Source organism: Anoplopoma fimbria, chromosome 13 (assembly GCF_027596085.1).
Source record: "Anoplopoma fimbria isolate UVic2021 breed Golden Eagle Sablefish chromosome 13, Afim_UVic_2022, whole genome shotgun sequence".
Taxonomy (NCBI): Eukaryota; Metazoa; Chordata; class Actinopteri; order Perciformes; family Anoplopomatidae; genus Anoplopoma; species Anoplopoma fimbria.
The window spans coordinates 21212320-21231240 of NC_072461.1; the positions used below are offsets into that span (position 1 = coordinate 21212320).

Here is an 18921-nt window from a genome sequence, read left to right on the forward strand (position 1 = left end):
TCAGGGTCACATCATCCATGGCCACCAGGTCAGAGTTCATCAGCACAACCAGCGAGGACAGGAGGCACCAGTTCTTATTTTGAGCGCTACAGTTGTCAACCCAGAAGATCACATGCTCGCAGTCACGGTCCTTCTCAAGCGCCTCCAGATAAGCAGACGTCACTTCCTTGGCACTGCGCCCTGCTACGCCCTCATGCCACACCACACTGATGTTGTCCTTCTTCTCTGTCTTTCCTCCCACCGTGGCAAAGGTCTCGTGGTACACAGAGAGACGCCTGGTGAAAAGTGCCGATTTTACACCAGGCATCCTCGGTAGCATGATGACCTTCTGCAAATCTACACTCCTGACACTTGTGCCGGCAGGCCAGTCACTTTCCGCATCACTGCGGTAGTGTTGCCGGGTCTCAATGGCCTCCTCTTTGTGCTTTTTCCACTGCTGACACTGTGGACAGTCCACATCCTCTGTGTGCTGCGCCTCCTTGGTGTGCTGCTCCTGACGCAAACAGGCCTCACACTCCTCCTCTCCCAACTTAGCGAAGCTGATATTTTTCGCTCTCACTGCTTTGCGATACGTATCATACCCACACTGGTGGCCTTTGTCTTGGAAATCAGCAAACATAAGTTTAATGGTGATGTCACTGGGGAGGTACCGGCGGCAGGGTGCGTGCTCCCTCCTGTAGTGGCTGATGGTCGGCCTGAAGGACTCTATGTGTAAATAGAGCTGCTCCATGTCCAGCTTGTTTGCTGGAGCATGTCTACCTCTTCCATCTCGCGGTGGGGCTAGGGCTGTTGACATTTCTTTGCATGACAGACAGCACGATGCTGTCATTCCCAGGGTGGTAGCCGAGAGTGGAAAGGTAGAACAGCTTGCACACCTGGTGGGGATTTTCTTTGGCATCCTTCAGCCGGTAAACAAAGGTCCTGCCTCTCCTGCTGGGGCGGGCACAGACCTTCTCCCTCCCCATTTGACTGACAGAATGAAAAACAAAGGCTCGCTTGTCCTTGTAGCTCAGGCCCCAAAACTCCCTACAAATGGTCATCCTTCGTTCCTCTGAAAAGTGTGTAGAGCACTGACGCCGACACTTCACTCCACAGGGGGCCCGTGGTCTCATTCTAGGCGCAAATGGTTGAGGATCAGTGGCGGGCGCTGATGGTTGAGGATCAGAGGCGGTCACAGATGGTTGAGGATCAGAGGCGGTCACAGATGGTTGAGGATCAGAGGCGGTCGCAGATGGTTGAGGATCAGAGGCGGTCGCAGATGGTTGAGGATCAGAGGCGGTCGCAGATGGTTGAGGATCAGAGGCGGTCGCAGATGGTTGAGGATCAGAGGCGGTCGCAGATGGTTGAGGATCAGAGGCGGTCGCAGATGGAGGTTGTAAGTCCATATCCATGAGCTCAGGCACAGAAATGAGGTCGGCGATTGCATCAATAGAAGGCCCTAGTTGGAGGGAGTCTTCGAAAATTGGCAAGGTTCCATTTGGTGTGCTGGTCACAAGCCTGCCATCTTCTCCGAAGCACAGGTCATCACTTAAAATATCACTGATATCTAAAGCACTGTTCAGCACGGTCCAGACTTGCTGCTGAGAATCAGACGAAGGAGCTGGTGGAGCTGCTCGTGGAACAGACACTGAAATCAAGAAGAAAAAAACATGACTTAGCTGGTGCAGGTTATTCTTATTAAAACAGAAAAACCTGGACAAAAAACATGAACATCCTTTCTGAAATGTGTTTATTTATGCCTACTGGCAGACAGGCTTGCTGTTCTAGTCTTCTCCATACAGCACATAGACTAGCTTGAACCACAAGGTATCCTAAGAAGTATTCAGTGTGCACTTATTATGACTTTGTGTTAGTCTTCTCCATCTAAGTAGTATGAACCACTGTGCTCCCAGAAAGTATTCAGCATATTCTAAGGATTCAAAAATGATGATACTTTGTGTGTAAACGTATAGCTAATGTTATTGTGTGTGTGTGTGTGTGTGTGTGTGTGTGTGTGTGTGTGTGTGTGTGTGTGTGTGTGTGTGTGTGTGTGTGTGTGTGTGTGTGTCACAGTAGCACGCTTCAGGGCGGTGCAACGGCAGACATTGCCACTAGGCTATGGATTTTCTTGTTTGTTTTTAGTGAACAAGGCATATTCAATGTAGCATATCAACCAATTACTGATTAAATCATGGGCATTAGATGCCGCTGCACCACCTGACATCAGACGTGTGTGTGTGTGTGTGTGTGTGTGTGTGTGTGTGTGTGTGTGTGTGTGTCATACTTATATTAACTGAGTAGATACAACTGAGTAGATAGTAGCCTGTGGAAAGCATAATTTAGGGACGGCAAAGGGTTAAATCCCATGTCAATGGCCTAATCCAATCACAGTGCATCAGGCAAAAAACCGCAGTTGATTCCCAGCTTCTGTGAGTCACATGATCAGATCCATCCAATGACCAATTTTGTTTACTTTTGTTGCGAATTCAAACGTGGGTGACATCCAGTTAAGGAAGTTGCATTCGCTTAGTCAACATTATTTATACCACGTACAGACCGCACACTAATTTGCTGGTCAGTGCAAGTGAATCACTCGTGGTGCAGGCATGAAAACGGGTCAGGGGTGAAAAAGGTGAGAAGGATATTATCCCTCTAGGGGGGTCCGGGGGGTCCTCCCCCGGTAGAAAAATTTGAATATTCCATATTTTTTATTGGCAAAAACACACAATACATAACACAAACATTAAAGTTTAATGTTTGTGTTATGTATTGTGTGTTTTTGCCAATAGCCCCGGATCGCTGTGCCGTAAAAAAAACAACATAATGCTGAAAATAGCCCCGTAGAGTTTACTTCTTTATGATTGAATTACCAGCAGCCACAGATGCAACATTGTAGCGAGTGAAAACCGCAAAATTCTGCCGTGTCCATGTATGGGCAGATTTAGAATAATTTGTTGCAAAATGTTGCAAATTCAGCCCAGGTCGGCCTTGAACTGCGATTGGTCAGAAAGACGCAACAGCTAATGACAACATTGAACTCTCATGCAGGCTCGAACAGAGACACACAAACACACACACACACACACACACACACACACATAGTTTTTCACCCACTCCGTATCCAGCTTCTTCCACGCTTAAAGCACCCAGGCTACTATGCGGCGAGCTGGGGCTCTCATGGTCTCCCCTTCGATGTATTCCTTGCTCGCATCCAGTTGTCATACGATTCATGCAGACTGGTTTTGAACGGCTGATTCCACCTACTTTGCGTGTGCCGTGTTTTCCCCTCGATGTGGCGAAGCTGTATGGTTATGCTGTTGAGAGCTTAAATAAATGCACTATATAAGTTGACTATGAATAATTATTGAAGTTTAACAATTTGTTCAGCAAATTTGACAACTGACAGATGCAATATTGTAGCCAGTGAAAATCGCAAAATTCGGACTTGTACATTAATGGGCAAATTTAGAATCGCATTGCAATTCTCCGCCCGATCGATCTTATATGTTGACAACAAAATATTTGTAAATAGTTTTGTAAATAAACTTCCAAAGCTTTAAAAATCCTATTTGGTATTTTATTGGTCCTGTGCAAAGTAAACAACGTACAAAGTAAATAAGGTCCAAAGTCAAACCGAGTAGTGTTTCCGGAAATGATTTTGTTAGAGGACCAATCACAGCCCTTACCGTCTCTGTTGCGTCGACTGATATATTGGATGCGCACGTAAACTACGGAAAGGTTCTCCGACAGGCTCTCCGTGTCTAGAGTAAAGCACTTTACGGAGGACTATAAACTGGCCGGCCTCTGAACCTACCCCCCCCCCCAAATATTTTTTCATCGAATCTACACGATTCACGGAGGTCACCTATTTTGGTTTCAAAACGGCGAATTTCGCCGAAAGGTGAGTGATTTTCATGCCTGGTGGTGGATTTAATGGATTTCCCCCTCTTGTCGATTGTTTACCATGGATTTAAATCAGCGTCCAAAGGTAGGCATTGGTTTACTATATTCCCTGCTGGTTGTGTGCATGTGTGTGTCGTTTTGTCATGGCTTCAACTAGCAGTTTGCTTTGCGGTCAGATAAGCCCTTCTGTCATTGTCAGGCCATGCACATTTCCCTTAACGCCATGATCGACCTTTTGCTGGCTTCGACTAGCCTCGACTTTCCCACATAGCCCATAACTATCCGGCAGAAAGTTTTAAAAGCTCGTGGTGGATTTAATGCTGCTGCCGGTGTTGTTGTTGTTGTGTGTGTGTGTGTGTGTGTGTGTGTGTGTGTGTGTGTGTGTGTGTGTGTGTGTGTGTGTGTGTGTTCGTCATTGCAACAGCAATTCCTTAGCTTGCCGTCAGTGGACTGTCATTGACCGACAAAATATAGTGTATTTCATAAACTGGTTTCATGGGCTAGGAATTGAAACATCGCGTAATATACCCTAATACATCGCTTGATAACGGGGAAGATGACACTTATTGTGTGTGGTGTACATTAAGTCTAGTTTGTAAAGTAGGTTAGCCGAGTATGATAACATTTGCTTCTTCGCTAACGCTACCTGTTCATCACTGCTACATAAAGTAAGATTAGATTAACAAGATTAACTTTTTTTTTTTATACACCAATGTTCTTACCTTCATCTTGGTATTTACGTTTCAATGCCATCTCCAGCATCATTTTCCCTCGAGAGAATGCCATTCTTCACAACCTAGAACTAGTAAAAACTCTTCACAAAGCCAAACACAGCAAGCCACGTATTGCATGTACAGAACAACTTTATTATTTATGTGTGTATGAGGTGATTTAACAGTATGACAGTGCACCGTAACTCCAGCGCGGGAATATTTTGATGGCAGTCATACTAAGGCAGAGTGCCGTAACTTCGGGGCAGTGCACTGTGGCTCCATTGGAATGTTCAGGAGTGGGTGATAAGAAGGCAGAAAGGTGTATCTGACGTTACGGTTGGTCAGTCATACTAAGGCATAGAGCCGTAACTTCGGGGCGGCGCACAGTAACTTCATTCGAATGCTCAGGACAAGGGTGAGAGGAAGGCAAAAAGGCGTATCTGAAGTTACGGGCTTCTGCCTCAGTTTCGCCTTGCACTTTTGAACTTACGGCAAAACACCATCTTGTTTTTTGCCCGAAAACAACCGAATTTGGGCTTGATATTTGTGTACATGATAAAACTAAGGCGTGTGGTTCCAAATACGTCAAAAACTCATTTTTGACCAAACTTGAAGTTATGGTCTTTTGCCTTAGCACGGCAGTGCAGACCCGGACTGGGGATATTGTCGAGCGGTGGAAAGAACACTTTGAGGAACTCCTGAACCCGACCAACACGTCCTCTGTGGAAGAGGCAGAGTCTGAAGACTCAGGGGAAGTCTCGTCCATATGCCTGGCGGAGGTCGTTGAGGTAGTTAAAAAGCTCTTCAGCGGCAAAGCGCCAGGAGTGGATGAGATTCGACCAGAGATGCTAAAGGCTCTGGACATTGTTGGGCTGTCTTGGTTGACACGTCTCTTCACTGTCGCGTGGAAGTCGGGTACAGTGCCTGTGGAGTGGCAGACCGGGGTGGTGGTTCCCATTTTCAAAAAGGGGGACCGGAGAGTGTGCTCCAATTATAGGGGTATCACACTGCTCAGCCTCCCCGGGAAAGTTTACTCCAGGGTGCTGGAAAGGAGGCTCCGTCCGATTGTCGAACCTCAGATCCAGGAGGAGCAATGCGGATTCCGTCCTGGACGTGGAACAGCGGACCAACTCTTTACCCTTGCAGGTCTGTTGGAGGGTGCATGGGAGTTTGCTCATCCAGTCTACATGTGTTTTGTGGACTTGGAGAAGGCCTTCGACCGTGTCCCTCGGGGAGTCCTGTGGGGGGTACTGCGGGAATATGGGGTACCTGGTTCATTACTACGAGCCATTCGGTCCTTGTATGACCAAAGTGAGAGCTGTGTCCGGATACTCTGCACAAAGTCGAGCTTGTTCCCAGTGCGTGTTGGCCTCCGCCAGGGCTTCCCATTGTCACCAATCCTGTTTGTGATTTTCATGGACAGGATTTCAAGGCGCAGCCGGGGGAGGAGAGTTTCCGGTTTGGGGACCTCAGAATCGCATCCCTGCTTTTTGCAGATGATGTGGTTCTGTTGGCTTCTTCAGAACGTGACCTTCAGCACGCACTGGGGCGGTTCACAGCCGAGTGTGAAGCGGTCGGGATGAGAGTCAGTACCTCCAAGTCTGAGGCCATGGTTCTCTTCCGGAAAACGGTGGATTGCACCCTCTGGGTTGGGAGTGAGTCACTGCCCCAAGCGAGGGAGTTCAAGTATCTCGGGATCTTATTCACGAGTGAGGGTAAAATGGAGCGGGAGATGGACAGGCGGTTTGGTGCAGCGTCAGCAGTGATGCGGGCGTTGTACCGGACCGTTTTGGTGAAGAAGGAGCTGAGCCGAAAGGCAAAGCTCTCGATTTACCAGTCCATCTACGTTCCAACCCTCACCTATGGTCATGAGCTTTGGGTAGTGACCGAAAGAATGAGATCGCGAATACAAGCGGCCGAAATGAGCTTCCTTCGTAGGGTGGCTGGGCTCAGCCTTAGAGATAGGGTGAGGAGCTCAGACATCCGGAGGGAGCTCGGAGTAGAGCCGCTGCTCCTTCGCGTCGAAAGGGGCCAGCTGAGGTGGCTCGGGCATCTGATCAGGATGCCTCCTGGACGCCTCCCTTTAGAGGTTTTCCAGGCACGTCCAACTGGTAAGAGGCCCGGGGTAGACCCAGAACACGCTGGAGAGATTATATATCTCGTCTGGCCTGGGAACGCCTCGGGGTTCCCCAGGAGGAGCTGGAAAGTGTTGCTGGGGAGAAGGACGTCTGGAGGACCCTCCTTAGCTTGCTGCCCCCGCGACCCGCCCCCGGATAAGCGGAAGGAAATGGATGGATGGATGGACTCTCAGCAGGATTCTTCTCCCATCTGTTGGATACTGACTGACTGACAGTATAGTCAAAGATGTCGTGAACACACTCGGATCAGTCATTGTCTGGAATTATTGATAAAACTATTGTTGTAGCAACTTAAATATTCATAAATGATCTTTTTAAATGCAAAAATGTACGACTTTTACTTTAAAGATCTCTAAATTGGTACAGCAAAAATTTTTGACTTATAGTTTGAGCGGAGTCAGAGATTTCCTGAACACAAGAACATCAGTTATTGTCTGGAATTATTTAGAAAAATATTTTCATAGTTATTACATTGTTGAATATAAAATATAATATACAATTGGTACAGTTAAAATGTTACGAGATGCAGGTAACTGGGTTCATTTTTATGTGAATATAATTTACTTAATCTTATTTCCATGTATTATAATTTGACCAACCTGTTCTGATTTGCTGTCTATCATCTGCCTGAATTCATGTAAATGCAGCATTAATTAATACCAGTACTTATTTAGACAATTTGATTTCAATGGAATGACTCTGTTTAGTGTTTTTAAATGATTGAGTTGTACACACCTATCCTGTGTAGCTTTATTGCAGGTTTCCAAACGATATCCAACAGTCTGCGCTGACGGTCGACCTCTTCCTCGTACTGGAAGATAGTTTTTTCAAAGACTCCGAATATTTCTTGAGCAGCGGCAGTTAGTCGCTCGGTGACAAACTCTCTGAAAGACTCAACTGAGGACATTGTTGGAATAATTACCTCCGCAACGTCTACAATATCGTTTTTTACAGCCAGCTCTACACGTGCGAGCAGCTGACAATACAGGCGCTTGTGTTGTTTACTTTCGCTGGATGTCACACTTTCCTCATAACTAGGAGTCAACATAAAGGTCTCAGTCTCCTGCTTCAGTTCAAGCTGCTCTCCCTCCTGACTGGTGCAGAGTTCCTCCTGTTCCTCTTTAATCTGTGGAGGCTCTGGGTCCTCTTGGTCCAGACAGGAGTTCCTCTCCTGAATACAGAGCTGCTGGTCAGAGAGAACCTCCTCCTCCTTACAGACATGTTTATTTGGGATCTCTGGAAGGGAAGAAGCATAAAGAAATATGAGAATACTCTGACGGTAAAGAAGAGAATGCAAACAGTGCTATCACATGAAACCAGGCATCCAGCACCCTGGATACCACGACAGTAGACGAACTGCGGTCAACTCGTCAGACTCTCGGATCTCTGTGGTCAAGTTAGCAGACACTGCAATTTTAGTGCACCTATAATACTAACACTCATGGTAAACACATTCAAACGGCCCAGATCGGGAGTGTGCGATTGACTTTGTGAAGTTGGCGGAAGGATCAACGTGACATAACTTCCGGTTTTCAAAATAAGATGTAAACAAGCCAAATATATGGAAATAAGATTTATTTTATTCACATCAAAAATGAACCCAGTTACCTGCATGTCGTGACTGACTAACATTTTCACTGTACCAATTGTATATTATATTTAACAAAGTATTAACTCTTACATTTGTACCTTCAAATAGGTCATTTCTTTACATTACGTTACATTACAGTCATTTAGCAGACTCTTTTATCCAAAGCGACTTACAGGAAGTGTATTCAACATAGGTATTCAAGAGAACTACTAGTCACCAGAAGTCATAAGTGCATCTCCTTTCTTAAACAAGCATCTTAAAGCATAAGCCAGAGCAAAAGTATAGTGCAGAGGCAAATTACTACGAAAACAATAATTGCAACAGACTAATACGAATATAATAAGTGCTTTAATTTATAAAGGTGCTATGAGCATATTTTTCTTAATAATTCCAGACAATACCTGATGTATATGTGTTCAGGAAATCTCTGACTTCACTCAAACTAAAAATCGAACATTTTTACTGTACTAATTACGAGATATTTTAAAGTAAAAGTCCTAAATTTGTACCAGGATATATCACTGGAAGCTCTCCACAAGTGGTCCTTGGCTCTTGGACAACTCTTCTGATAATTCTTTTCACTCCTCTGTCAGAAATCTTGCGAGGAGCACCTGGTCGTGGCCTGTTTATGGTGAAATTATGTTCTTTCCACTTCCGGATTATGGCCCCAACAGTGCTCACGGGAACATTCAGAAGTTTAGAAATCCTTCTGTAACCAATGCCATCAGTATGTTTTGCAACAATAAGGTTGCAAAGGTCTTGAGAGAGCTCTTTGCTTTTACCCATCATGAGATTTTCTTGTGGGACACCTTGGTAATGAGACACCTTTTTATAGGCCATCAGTTGGGACTGAACCAGCTGATATTAATTTGCACTGACAAGGGGCAGGATTGCTTTCTAATTACTGATATATTTCAGCTAGTGTCTTGGTTTTCCATGCCTTTTTGCACCTCCCTTTCTTCATGTGTTCAATACTTTTTCCCTGTGTCATTCCATTTTATTACACATAACTTAATTCCTGAATTTATTTGTTTTGTTTTGTTTGTATGTATGTATGGATTACTTGGGTTGTTACCAACATCTGGTGAAAATTTCATGTCAATAGCACCTTTAGAAATATATTTACTGAGAAAAATGGTGACGTGTTCAATACTTATTTTACCCGCTGTATACATCAGTCAGTTTGGAATTATTGAGAAAATACCTTTTATAGCACCAAAAGATATTCAGTTATTAGATATGTTTTCGTATAAATGTAGGACTTTTACCATGTAAAATCTTTTCTTTGGTACAGTAAAAATGTCAGATTTTCAGTGAGGGTATATTCAGAGATATCCTTAACAAATATGCAGTAGTCATTGACTGGAATTATTGAGAAAACTCTTTTAATAGCACCTTAAATATTCATAAATTTGATATTTCTCGGTAAAAACGTAGGACTTTTACTTTGAAGATCTCTTAATTAGTACAGTAAAAATGTTTGGTTTTCTTTACAAGTACAGTCAAAGATGTCGTGAACACACTTGGATGAGTCATTGTCTGCAATTATTGATAGAAAATATTGTTGTAGAAACTTAAATATTCATAAATTATCTTTTTAAATGCACAAATGTAGGACTTTTACTTTAAAGATCTCTTAATTGGTAAAGTAAAAATGTTTGACTTTTAGTTTGAGCGAACACATGAACATCAGTTATTGTCTGGAATTATTTAGAAAAATATCATATATACATACATATACATATATATATATACATATATACACATATATATATATATGATATATATATATATCATAGCACCTTAAAAATGAAAGAAATTACCTATTTGAAGGTAGAAATGTAGGAGTTATTACTTTGTTAAATATGAATGAGAATGACTCTGTTTAGTGTTTTTAAATGATTGAGTTGTACACACCTATCCTGTGTAGCTTTATTGCAGGTTTCCAAACGACATCCAGCAGTCTGCGCTGACGGTCGACCTCTTCCTCGTACTGGAAGATAGTTTTTTCAAAGACTCCGAATATTTCTTGAGCAGCGGCAGTGAGTCGCTCGGTGACAAACTCTCTCAAAGACTCAACTGAGGACATTGTTGGAATAATTACCTCCGCAACGTCTACAATATCGTTTTTTACAGCCAGCTCCACACGTGCGAGCAGCTGACGATACAGGCGCTTGTGTTGTTTACTTCCGCTGGATGTCACACTGATAAGTTCCGACGGTGGACGAGAGTTATTTTATCTTTCCGATTTAATAAAAAAAAAAAAGGTTGTGCTTGAACATCTGTCTGGTTTCATCTCACAGGGACATGAATCTATTTTTTGAGTTATTTTGAGGAAAACATTTAAAATAATTATAAAAAACATGTAAGAAGACATGGAGGAACTTTACACAGGTAGGTAAAAGTAGCAATGACACTGTGAAAAAATATAGGTGAATAAAAAATGTTAGTAATTTTAACAAATTACTATCAGCCAAAGATTAATTGAAGTATACAAACACCCTAATAAGTAGGAGTCAAGACAAGGAAACCTCCTCGTTACAGACTGTAAAGTTGTTAGTGAACAAATCGGCAATATTTAAGTCTGTACCACCACAGTTTGAACCACTTCCTATCAGGTAAAGGGTATTATTTTGCCAGTAAATGCCCAGATAGGTCAACACTGAACAGAAAAAAAATATGCATACATTTTGAACACAAAATATAAGGTGGGGTAAAGCGTGCATACAGAGTGGTTTCAGAGTTTAATGTCCATTAGTAGTAAAATAATAGCCCTGTAATGCTTCCAGGTTCATCAATACAGCATTGGAGTACATGCAGTTACATTCCACCACATCTTGCTCAACTCGAGGCAGCTCCACTGCTCAAACTATTGATATGCATCAGCTACGGTATTAAATCAAAAATGAACCATCTAAAGCCGGTGATTTGCAACATTAAAACACCTCTTGCGTGGTATAACTTAACACTCGTAAAAGAACAATTCTTCACAATGACTGGTCATCACCTCACGAAGCTTTGTTGTTAGAATACATACATGAGATCAAAAAACAGTTTCATTGCTCACTTCCCTTTGAGCACTGATCATTACAATTCATTCACTTTTCATTACTATTGCTTTGGCTGATTTGTGACAGCACCATGTAGCACTCCATCTACAATTTTTGTTTCTGTGCCACCTATAAAATCCAAAACAACATAAAAATATTAAATAAATGACACATTGTAGACAAAAAAAGAAAAGTTGTCTCATTGTAATGATGACAACATAACTGACTCAACAATACAGAGAGTGTTTCTCAAGCTAAACATCTGTGTTCACAATCCACTCATATTACTTAAGTATATACCAATTCTAAAACCAAAAGAAAAATCAAATTTGTCAAACATTTGCAGGAATTACGAACTCAAGAACTGAGTGAGCTCCCATGTATCTTCCAACTAAAAGGCTACTTGTCTGTATGCCATCTTACATGCCTTGACAATTGAAACGTAGCTAAGTATCTGTTCCTGCAGGTCTTGCAGATGAACGGTTTCTCCCCCTTGTGGGCTCTTCTCGTGTGAACCAATAAGACACTGCTATGTCGAAAATCTTTTCCACAGGTTTCGCAAGAATATGGCTTTTCACCTGTGTGTGTTCTCATGTGGACCACCAAGTTACTATTACGTCGAAAATCTTTTCCACATGTTTTGCAAGAATATGGCTTGAAATTCTCCTCTGTGTGGATTTTCATATGACCTTTCACTGATGATTTCTGACTGAATCGTTTCCCACATTCGTTGCAAGAATATGGCTTCTCACCTGTGTGTTCTCATGTGAACCACCAAGTGACTATTACGTCGAAAATCTTTTCCACGTTTTGCAAGAATACGGCTTCTCGCCTGTGTGTGTTCTCATGTGGACCGCCAACTGACTATTACGTCGAAAATCTTTTCCACAGGTTTTGCAAGAATACGGCTTCTCGCCTGTGTGTGTTCTCATGTGGCGCACCAAGTTACTACTATGTCGAAAATCTGTTCCACATGTTTTGCAAGAATATGGCTTGAAGTTCTCCCCTGTGTGGATTATCATATGAATGGTCAATGTTGCTTTCTGACTGAATCGTTTCCCACATACGTTGCAAGAATGTGGCTTCTCACCTGTGTGTGTTCTCATGTGAACCACCAAGTGACTTTTAAGTCGAAAATCTTTTCCACATGTTTTGCAAGAATGTGGCTTGAAGTTCTCCTCTGTGTGGATTTTCATGTGAAAGGTCAATGATGATTTCACACTGAATCCTTTCCCACATACATTGCAAGAATATGGCTTCTCACCTGTGTGTTTTCTCATGTGGACCAGCAACTGACTATTAGATGTAAAAGTCTTTTCACATGTTTTGCAAGAATGTGGCTTCATGTTCTCACCTGTGTGGATTTTCATATGAAGTTTCAATGCTGCTTTCTGACTGAATCGTTTCCCACATTCGTTGCAAGAATATGGCTTCTCACCTGTGTGTGTTCTCAGATGTCTGTAAAAACCAGACTTAAACTTGAATTATTTCGCACATGTGTCGCACTTGAATAACGGTTTTGGCTCCGCATTACTAGCGGATTCAGAGGATCCATGCTTGCCTCCTTTCTGATCTTGGCTTTTATCTGCATGAGAGTTGTGTGAGAGGAGCTGTTGGTCCTCGTTTGGTTCCGGTACTACAGAGCTTTCAACTGAAGTGTAGCCTAGAGGTGTTTCTTCCACCACACTCTGATTTTCATCAATACTCATGTTCAGAGTATGATCTTTACTGTGGTCACTTTCCTCATCACTAGGAGTCAACATAAAGGTCTCAGTCTCCTGCTTCACTTCAAGCTGCTCTCCCTCCTGACTGGTGCAGGGTTCCTCCTGTTCCTCTTTAACCTGTGGAGGCTCTGGGTCCTCTTGGTCCAGACTGGAGCTCCTCTCCTGAACACAGAGCTGCTGGTCAGAGAGAACCTCCTCCTCCTTACAGACATGTTGCTTTGGGAGCTCTGGAAGGGAAGAAGCCAAAATAAATATGAGAATACTCAGATGGTAAAGAAGAGAATGCAAACAGTGCAATCACATGAAACCAGGCATCCAGCACCCTGGATACCACGACAGTAGACGAACTGTGGTCAACTCGGCAGACACTTGGACCTCCGTGGTCAAGTTAGCCAACACTGCAATTTTAGTGCACCTATAATACTAACACTCATGGTAAACGCATTCAAACGGCCCAGATCAGGACATCTCTAACTCAACCCATACTGAAAATCAAACATTTTTACAGTACCAATTAAGATAGTTTCCAAATTCCTAAATTTGTACATTCCAAAAACTAATTTCTGACTATTTTAAATGATATTAAAATACTTTTCTGAATAATTCCGGACAATGACTACTTAATATGTGTTCAGGACATCTCTGACTCCACTGGTACATAACATCTAACTTTTTTACAGAACCAATTAAGACATTTTTCTAAGTAAAAGTCCTAAATTTGTACAGAGAAACAGGTCATTTCTGAATATTTTAAGTGCTATAAAAAGGTATTTTCTCAATAATTCCACATAATGACTGATGTATATGTGTTCAGGACATCTCTGACTGCACTTATACAAAAAAAATAACCTATTTTTTTACTGTAGCAATTAGAAGATCTTTCAAAGTAAAAGACCTACATTTGAACTGAGAAATATGTAATAACTGATATTTTAGGTTCTATAAAATTTGTTTTCTCAATAATTCCAGACAATGACTGATATATTTGTTTTCAGGACATATCTGACTACACCCATATTGAAAATCAAAAAATTTTACTGTAAAAATTCAGAGATTTTAGATTTTATTTTTCTGAATATATGAGGTGCAACAAAATGACTTATCTCAATAGTTCCAGAATATGACTGACTCACATCTGCACAGGAAATCTATTACTCAACCCATATAGAAAATCAAACATTTTTACTGTAGCTATTAGAAGATATTTCAAGTTAAAAGTCCTATATTTGTGCATTTAAAAGGCTAATTTCCATTTAAGGTTCTGGAAAATATTTTTCTCAATAATTCCAGTCAATGACGGATCCATATGTGTTCAGGACATCTTTGACTATACTTGTTAAGAAAATCAAACCTTTTTACTGTACAAATTACAAGATCTTTCAAAGGTAAAGTCCTAAATTTGTATGGAGAAATATCTAATAACTGAATATTTAAGGTGCTCTAAAAAGTATTTTCTCAGTAATTCCAGACTATGACTGATATATTTCTTTTGAGGACATCTCTGACCCAACCGATATGTAAAATCAAAACATTTAACTATACCAATTTAAAGATTTTCCAAATTCAAAGTCCTACATCTGTGCCGAGAAATATCTAATAACTGAAAAATTGAGGTGATATAAAAAGACTTATCTCAATAACTCCAGACAATGACCAATGCATATGTGTTCAGTACGTCTCAGACTTCACCTATACTGAAAAGCAAAGATTTTTACTGTACCAAAGTCCTTCATTTCTAACTTCAAATATCTAATTTCTGAATACTTGAGGTGTTTATTAAATAACTTTTTCTTAAAATTTCCAGATTTGTGTTCAAGACTTCTCTGTCAACAGGCTTACAAAAAGTCAAACAGTTTTAATGTTTTAATTTAAAGATATTACAATGGGAGAAGTCCCAATTTTTAATCATAATTCGGTACATTTAAGAATATTTGAGATGCTATAAAAATAATTTCCTTGATAATTCTTGATAATGACGAGATGTGAGACTTATACTTTGAAAAATCTCTGAATTTGTACAGTAAAAATGTTTGACTTTCAGTTTGGGTGTAGTCAGAGATATCTTGTATAGATGTGCATCAGTCTTATTATGGAATGATTGAGGCAAGTCTTTTTATATCAACTCAAATATTCTGTTATTGGATATTTCTCGGTATAAGTGTAGGACTTTTACTTTGAAAGATCTCTCACTTTGTACAGTAAACATTTTTTGTATAAGTGCAGTCAGAGATGTTCTGAACACATAAACAATAGTCATTGTCTGGAATTATTGAGAAAATACCTTTTATAGACCCAAAAATATTCAGTTATTAGATATGTTTTCGTATAAATGTAGGACTTTTACCATGTAAAATCTTTTCTTTGGTACAGTAAAAATGTCAGATTTTCAGTGAGGGTATATTCAGAGATATCCTTAACAAATATGCAGTAGTCATTGACTGGAATTATTGAGAAAACTCTTTTAATAGCACCTTAAATATTCAGAAATTTGCTTTTTTTGTGCACAAATGTAGGACTTTTACTTTGAAAGATCTCTTAATTGGTCCAGTAAAAATGTTTGACTTTTAGTTTGAGCGGAGTCAGAGATTTCCTGAACACATGAACATCAGTTATTGTCTGGAATTATTTAGAAAAATATCATATATATATATATATATATATATATATATAGCACACCTTATAAATGAAAGAAATTACCTATTTGAAGGTAGAAATGTAGGAGTTATTACTTTGTTAAATATGAATGAGAATGACTCTGTTTAGTGTTTTTAAATGATTGAGTTGTACACACCTATCCTGTGTAGCTTTATTGCAGGTTTCCAAACGACATCCAGCAGTCTGCGCTGACGGTCGACCTCTTCCTCGTACTGGAAGATAGTTTTTTCAAAGACTCCGAATATTTCTTGAGCAGCGGCAGTGAGTCGCTCGGTGACAAACTCTCTCAAAGACTCAACTGAGGACATTGTTGGAATAATTACCTCCGCAACGTCTACAATATCGTTTTTTACAGCCAGCTCCACACGTGCGAGCAGCTGACGATACAGGCGCTTGTGTTGTTTACTTCCGCTGGATGTCACACTGATAAGTTCCGACGGTGGACGAGAGTTATTTTTTATTTCCGCTTTAAAGAAACAAAAAAGGTTGTGCTTGAACATCTGTCTGGTTTCACCTCACAGGGACATGAATCTATTTTTTTAGTTATTTTGAGGAAAACATTGAAAATAATAACAAAGATATAAGAAGAGATGGAGGAAATTGACACAGGTAGGTAAAAGTAGCAATGACACTGTGAAAAATATACATGAATTAAAAATGTTAGTAATCTTAACAAATTACTATCAGCCAAAGATTTATTGAAGTATACAAACACCCTAATAAGTAGGAGTCAACATAAAAAGAACCTCCTCCTCGTTACAGAATGTAAAGTTGTTAGTGAACAAATCGGCAATATTTAAGTCTGTACCACCACAGTTTGAACCACTTCCTATCAGCTAAAGGGTATTATTTTGCCAGTAAATGCCCAGATAGGTCAACACTGAAAAGAAAAGAAATATGCATACATTTTGAACACAAAATATAAGGTGGGGTAAAGCGTGCATACAGAGTGGTTTCAGAGTTCAATGTCCATTAGTAGAAAAATAATAGCAGTGTAATGCTTCCAGGTTCATCAATACAGCATTTGCGTACATGCAGTTACATTCCACCACATCTTGCTCAACTCGAGGCAGCTCCACTGCTCAAACTATTGATATGCATCAGCTACGGTATTAAATCAAAAATTAACCATCTAAAGCCGGTGATTTGCAACATTAAAACACCTCTTGCATGGTATAACTTAACACTCGTAAAAGAACAATTCTTCACAATGACTGGTCATCACCTCATGAAGCTTTGTTGTTAGAATACATACATGAGATCAAAAAACAGTTTCATTGCTCACTTCCCTTTGAGCACTGATCTTTACAATTCATTCACTTTTCATTACTATTGCTTTGGCTGATTTGTGACAGCACCATGTAGCACTCCATCTACAATTTTTGTTTCTGTGCCACCAATAAAATCCAAAAAATAAATAAAAATATAAAATAAATGACACATTGTAGACAAAAAAGAAAAGTTGTCTCATTGTAATGATGACAACATAACTGACTCAACAATACAGAGAGTGTTTCTCAAGCTAAACATCTGTGTTCACAATCCACTCATATTACTGAAGTATATACCAATTCTAAAACCAAAAGAAAAATCTAATTTGTCAAACATTTGCAGGAATTATTAACTCAAGAACTGAGTGAGCTCCCATGTATCTTCCAACTACAAGGCTACTTGTCTGTATGCCATCTTACATGCCTTGCCAATTGAAACGCAGCTAAGTATCTGTTCCCGCAGGTCTTGCAGATGAACGGTTTTTCCCCCTTGTGGGCTCTTCTCGTGTGAACCAATAAGACACTGCTATGTCGAAAATCTTTTCCACAGGTTTCGCAAGAATATGGCTTTTCACCTGTGTGTGTTCTCATGTGGACCACCAAGTTACCACTATGTCGAAAATCTTTTCCACATGTTTTGCAAGAATGTGGCTTGAAGTTCTCCTCTGTGTGGATTTTCATGTGAAAGGTCAATGATGATTTCACACTGAATCCTTTCCCACATACATTGCAAGAATATGGCTTCTCACCTGTGTGTTTTCTCATGTGGACCAGCAACTGACTATTAGATGGAAAAGTCTTTTCACATGTTTTGCAAGAATGTGGCTTCATGTTCTCACCTGTGTGGATTTTCATATGAGGTTTCAATGTTGCTTTCTGACTGAATCGTTTCCCACATTCGTTGCAAGAATATGGCTTCTCACCTGTGTGTGTTCTCAGATGTCTGTAAAAACTAGACTTAAACTTGAATTCTTTCGCACATGTGTCGCACTTGAATAACGGTTTTGGCTCTGCATTACTAGTGGATTCAGAGGATCCATGCTCGCCTCCTTTCTGATCTTGGCTTTTATCTGCATGAGAGTTGTGTGAGAGGAGCTGGTGGTCCTCGTTTGGTTCCGGTACTACAGAGCTTTCAACTGAAGTGTAGCCTAGAGGTGTTTCTTCCACCACGCTCTGATTTTCATCAATACTCATGTTCAGAGTCTGATCTTTACCGTGGTCACTTTCCTCATCACTAGGAGTCAACACAAAGGTCTCAGTCTCCTGCTTCAGTTCAAGCTGCTCTCCCTCCTGACTGGTGCAGGGTTCCTCCTGTTCCTCTTTAACCTGTGGAGGCTCTGGGTCCTCTTGGTCCAGACTGGAGTTCCTCTCCTGAACACAGAGCTGCTGGTCAGAGAGAACCTCCTCCTCCTCACAGACATGTTGCTTTGGGAGCTCTGGAGGGACAGAAAACAAAATAAATAGGATACTACTGGGATGATAGAAATTTGACTGAACAAACAAATGCAATGCGTGTTCTATTTTAACTATCAGGATCATATATGAATCAAATTTTTTTTAAAAATTCAAGAACCATTCATATTAAACACACCTATCCTGTGTAGCTTTATTGCAGGTTTCCAAACGACATCCAGCAGTCTGCGCTGACGGTCGACCTCTTCCTCGTACTGGAAGATAGTTTTTTCAAAGACTCCGAATATTTCTTGAGCAGCGGCAGTGAGTCGCTCGGTGACAAACTCTCTCAAAGACTCAACTGAGGACATTGTTGGAATAATTACCTCCGCAACGTCTACAATATCGTTTTTTACAGCCAGCTCCACACGTGCGAGCAGCTGACGATACAGGCGCTTGTGTTGTTTACTTCCGCTGGATGTCACACTGATAAGTTCCGACGGTG

At 41.0% G+C, this 18921-nt stretch overlaps 2 protein-coding genes across 2 annotated transcripts; both read right to left on the bottom strand.

The window, feature by feature from the left end:
• Window positions 1–755: 755 nt before the first annotated feature.
• LOC129100707 (uncharacterized) lies at window positions 756–7836 on the bottom strand. Its single transcript, XM_054610147.1, has 2 exons — window positions 7469–7836; window positions 756–1627 (listed from the first exon to the last, which is right to left on the bottom strand). Exons 1-2 carry the CDS (start codon window positions 7779–7781, stop codon window positions 756–758), a joined length of 1185 nt encoding a protein of 394 aa, XP_054466122.1. The 5' UTR covers window positions 7782–7836.
• Window positions 7837–11115: 3279 nt separating this feature from the next.
• LOC129100708 (zinc finger protein 345-like) lies at window positions 11116–18921 on the bottom strand. The gene is given in 6 exon segments (XM_054610149.1): window positions 11116–12134; window positions 12136–12180; window positions 12182–12852; window positions 16077–16176; window positions 17422–18460; window positions 18616–18921. Coding segments are annotated over 6 exon segments (2388 nt in total). The 5' UTR covers window positions 18788–18921; the 3' UTR covers window positions 11116–11773.

What these genes read in the sequence shown, in the direction of transcription:
- LOC129100707 (XM_054610147.1), bottom strand. Translation starts at nt 7,781, where the DNA reads ATGTTGACTCCTAGTTATGAGGAAAGTGTGACATCCAGCGAAAGTAAA. An exon ending in AATAAAGCTACACAGGATAG is followed by an intron (nt 1,628 to 7,468) that starts GTGTGTACAACT and finishes TCTTGATTTCAG; the next exon opens with TGTCTGTTCCACGAGCAGCT.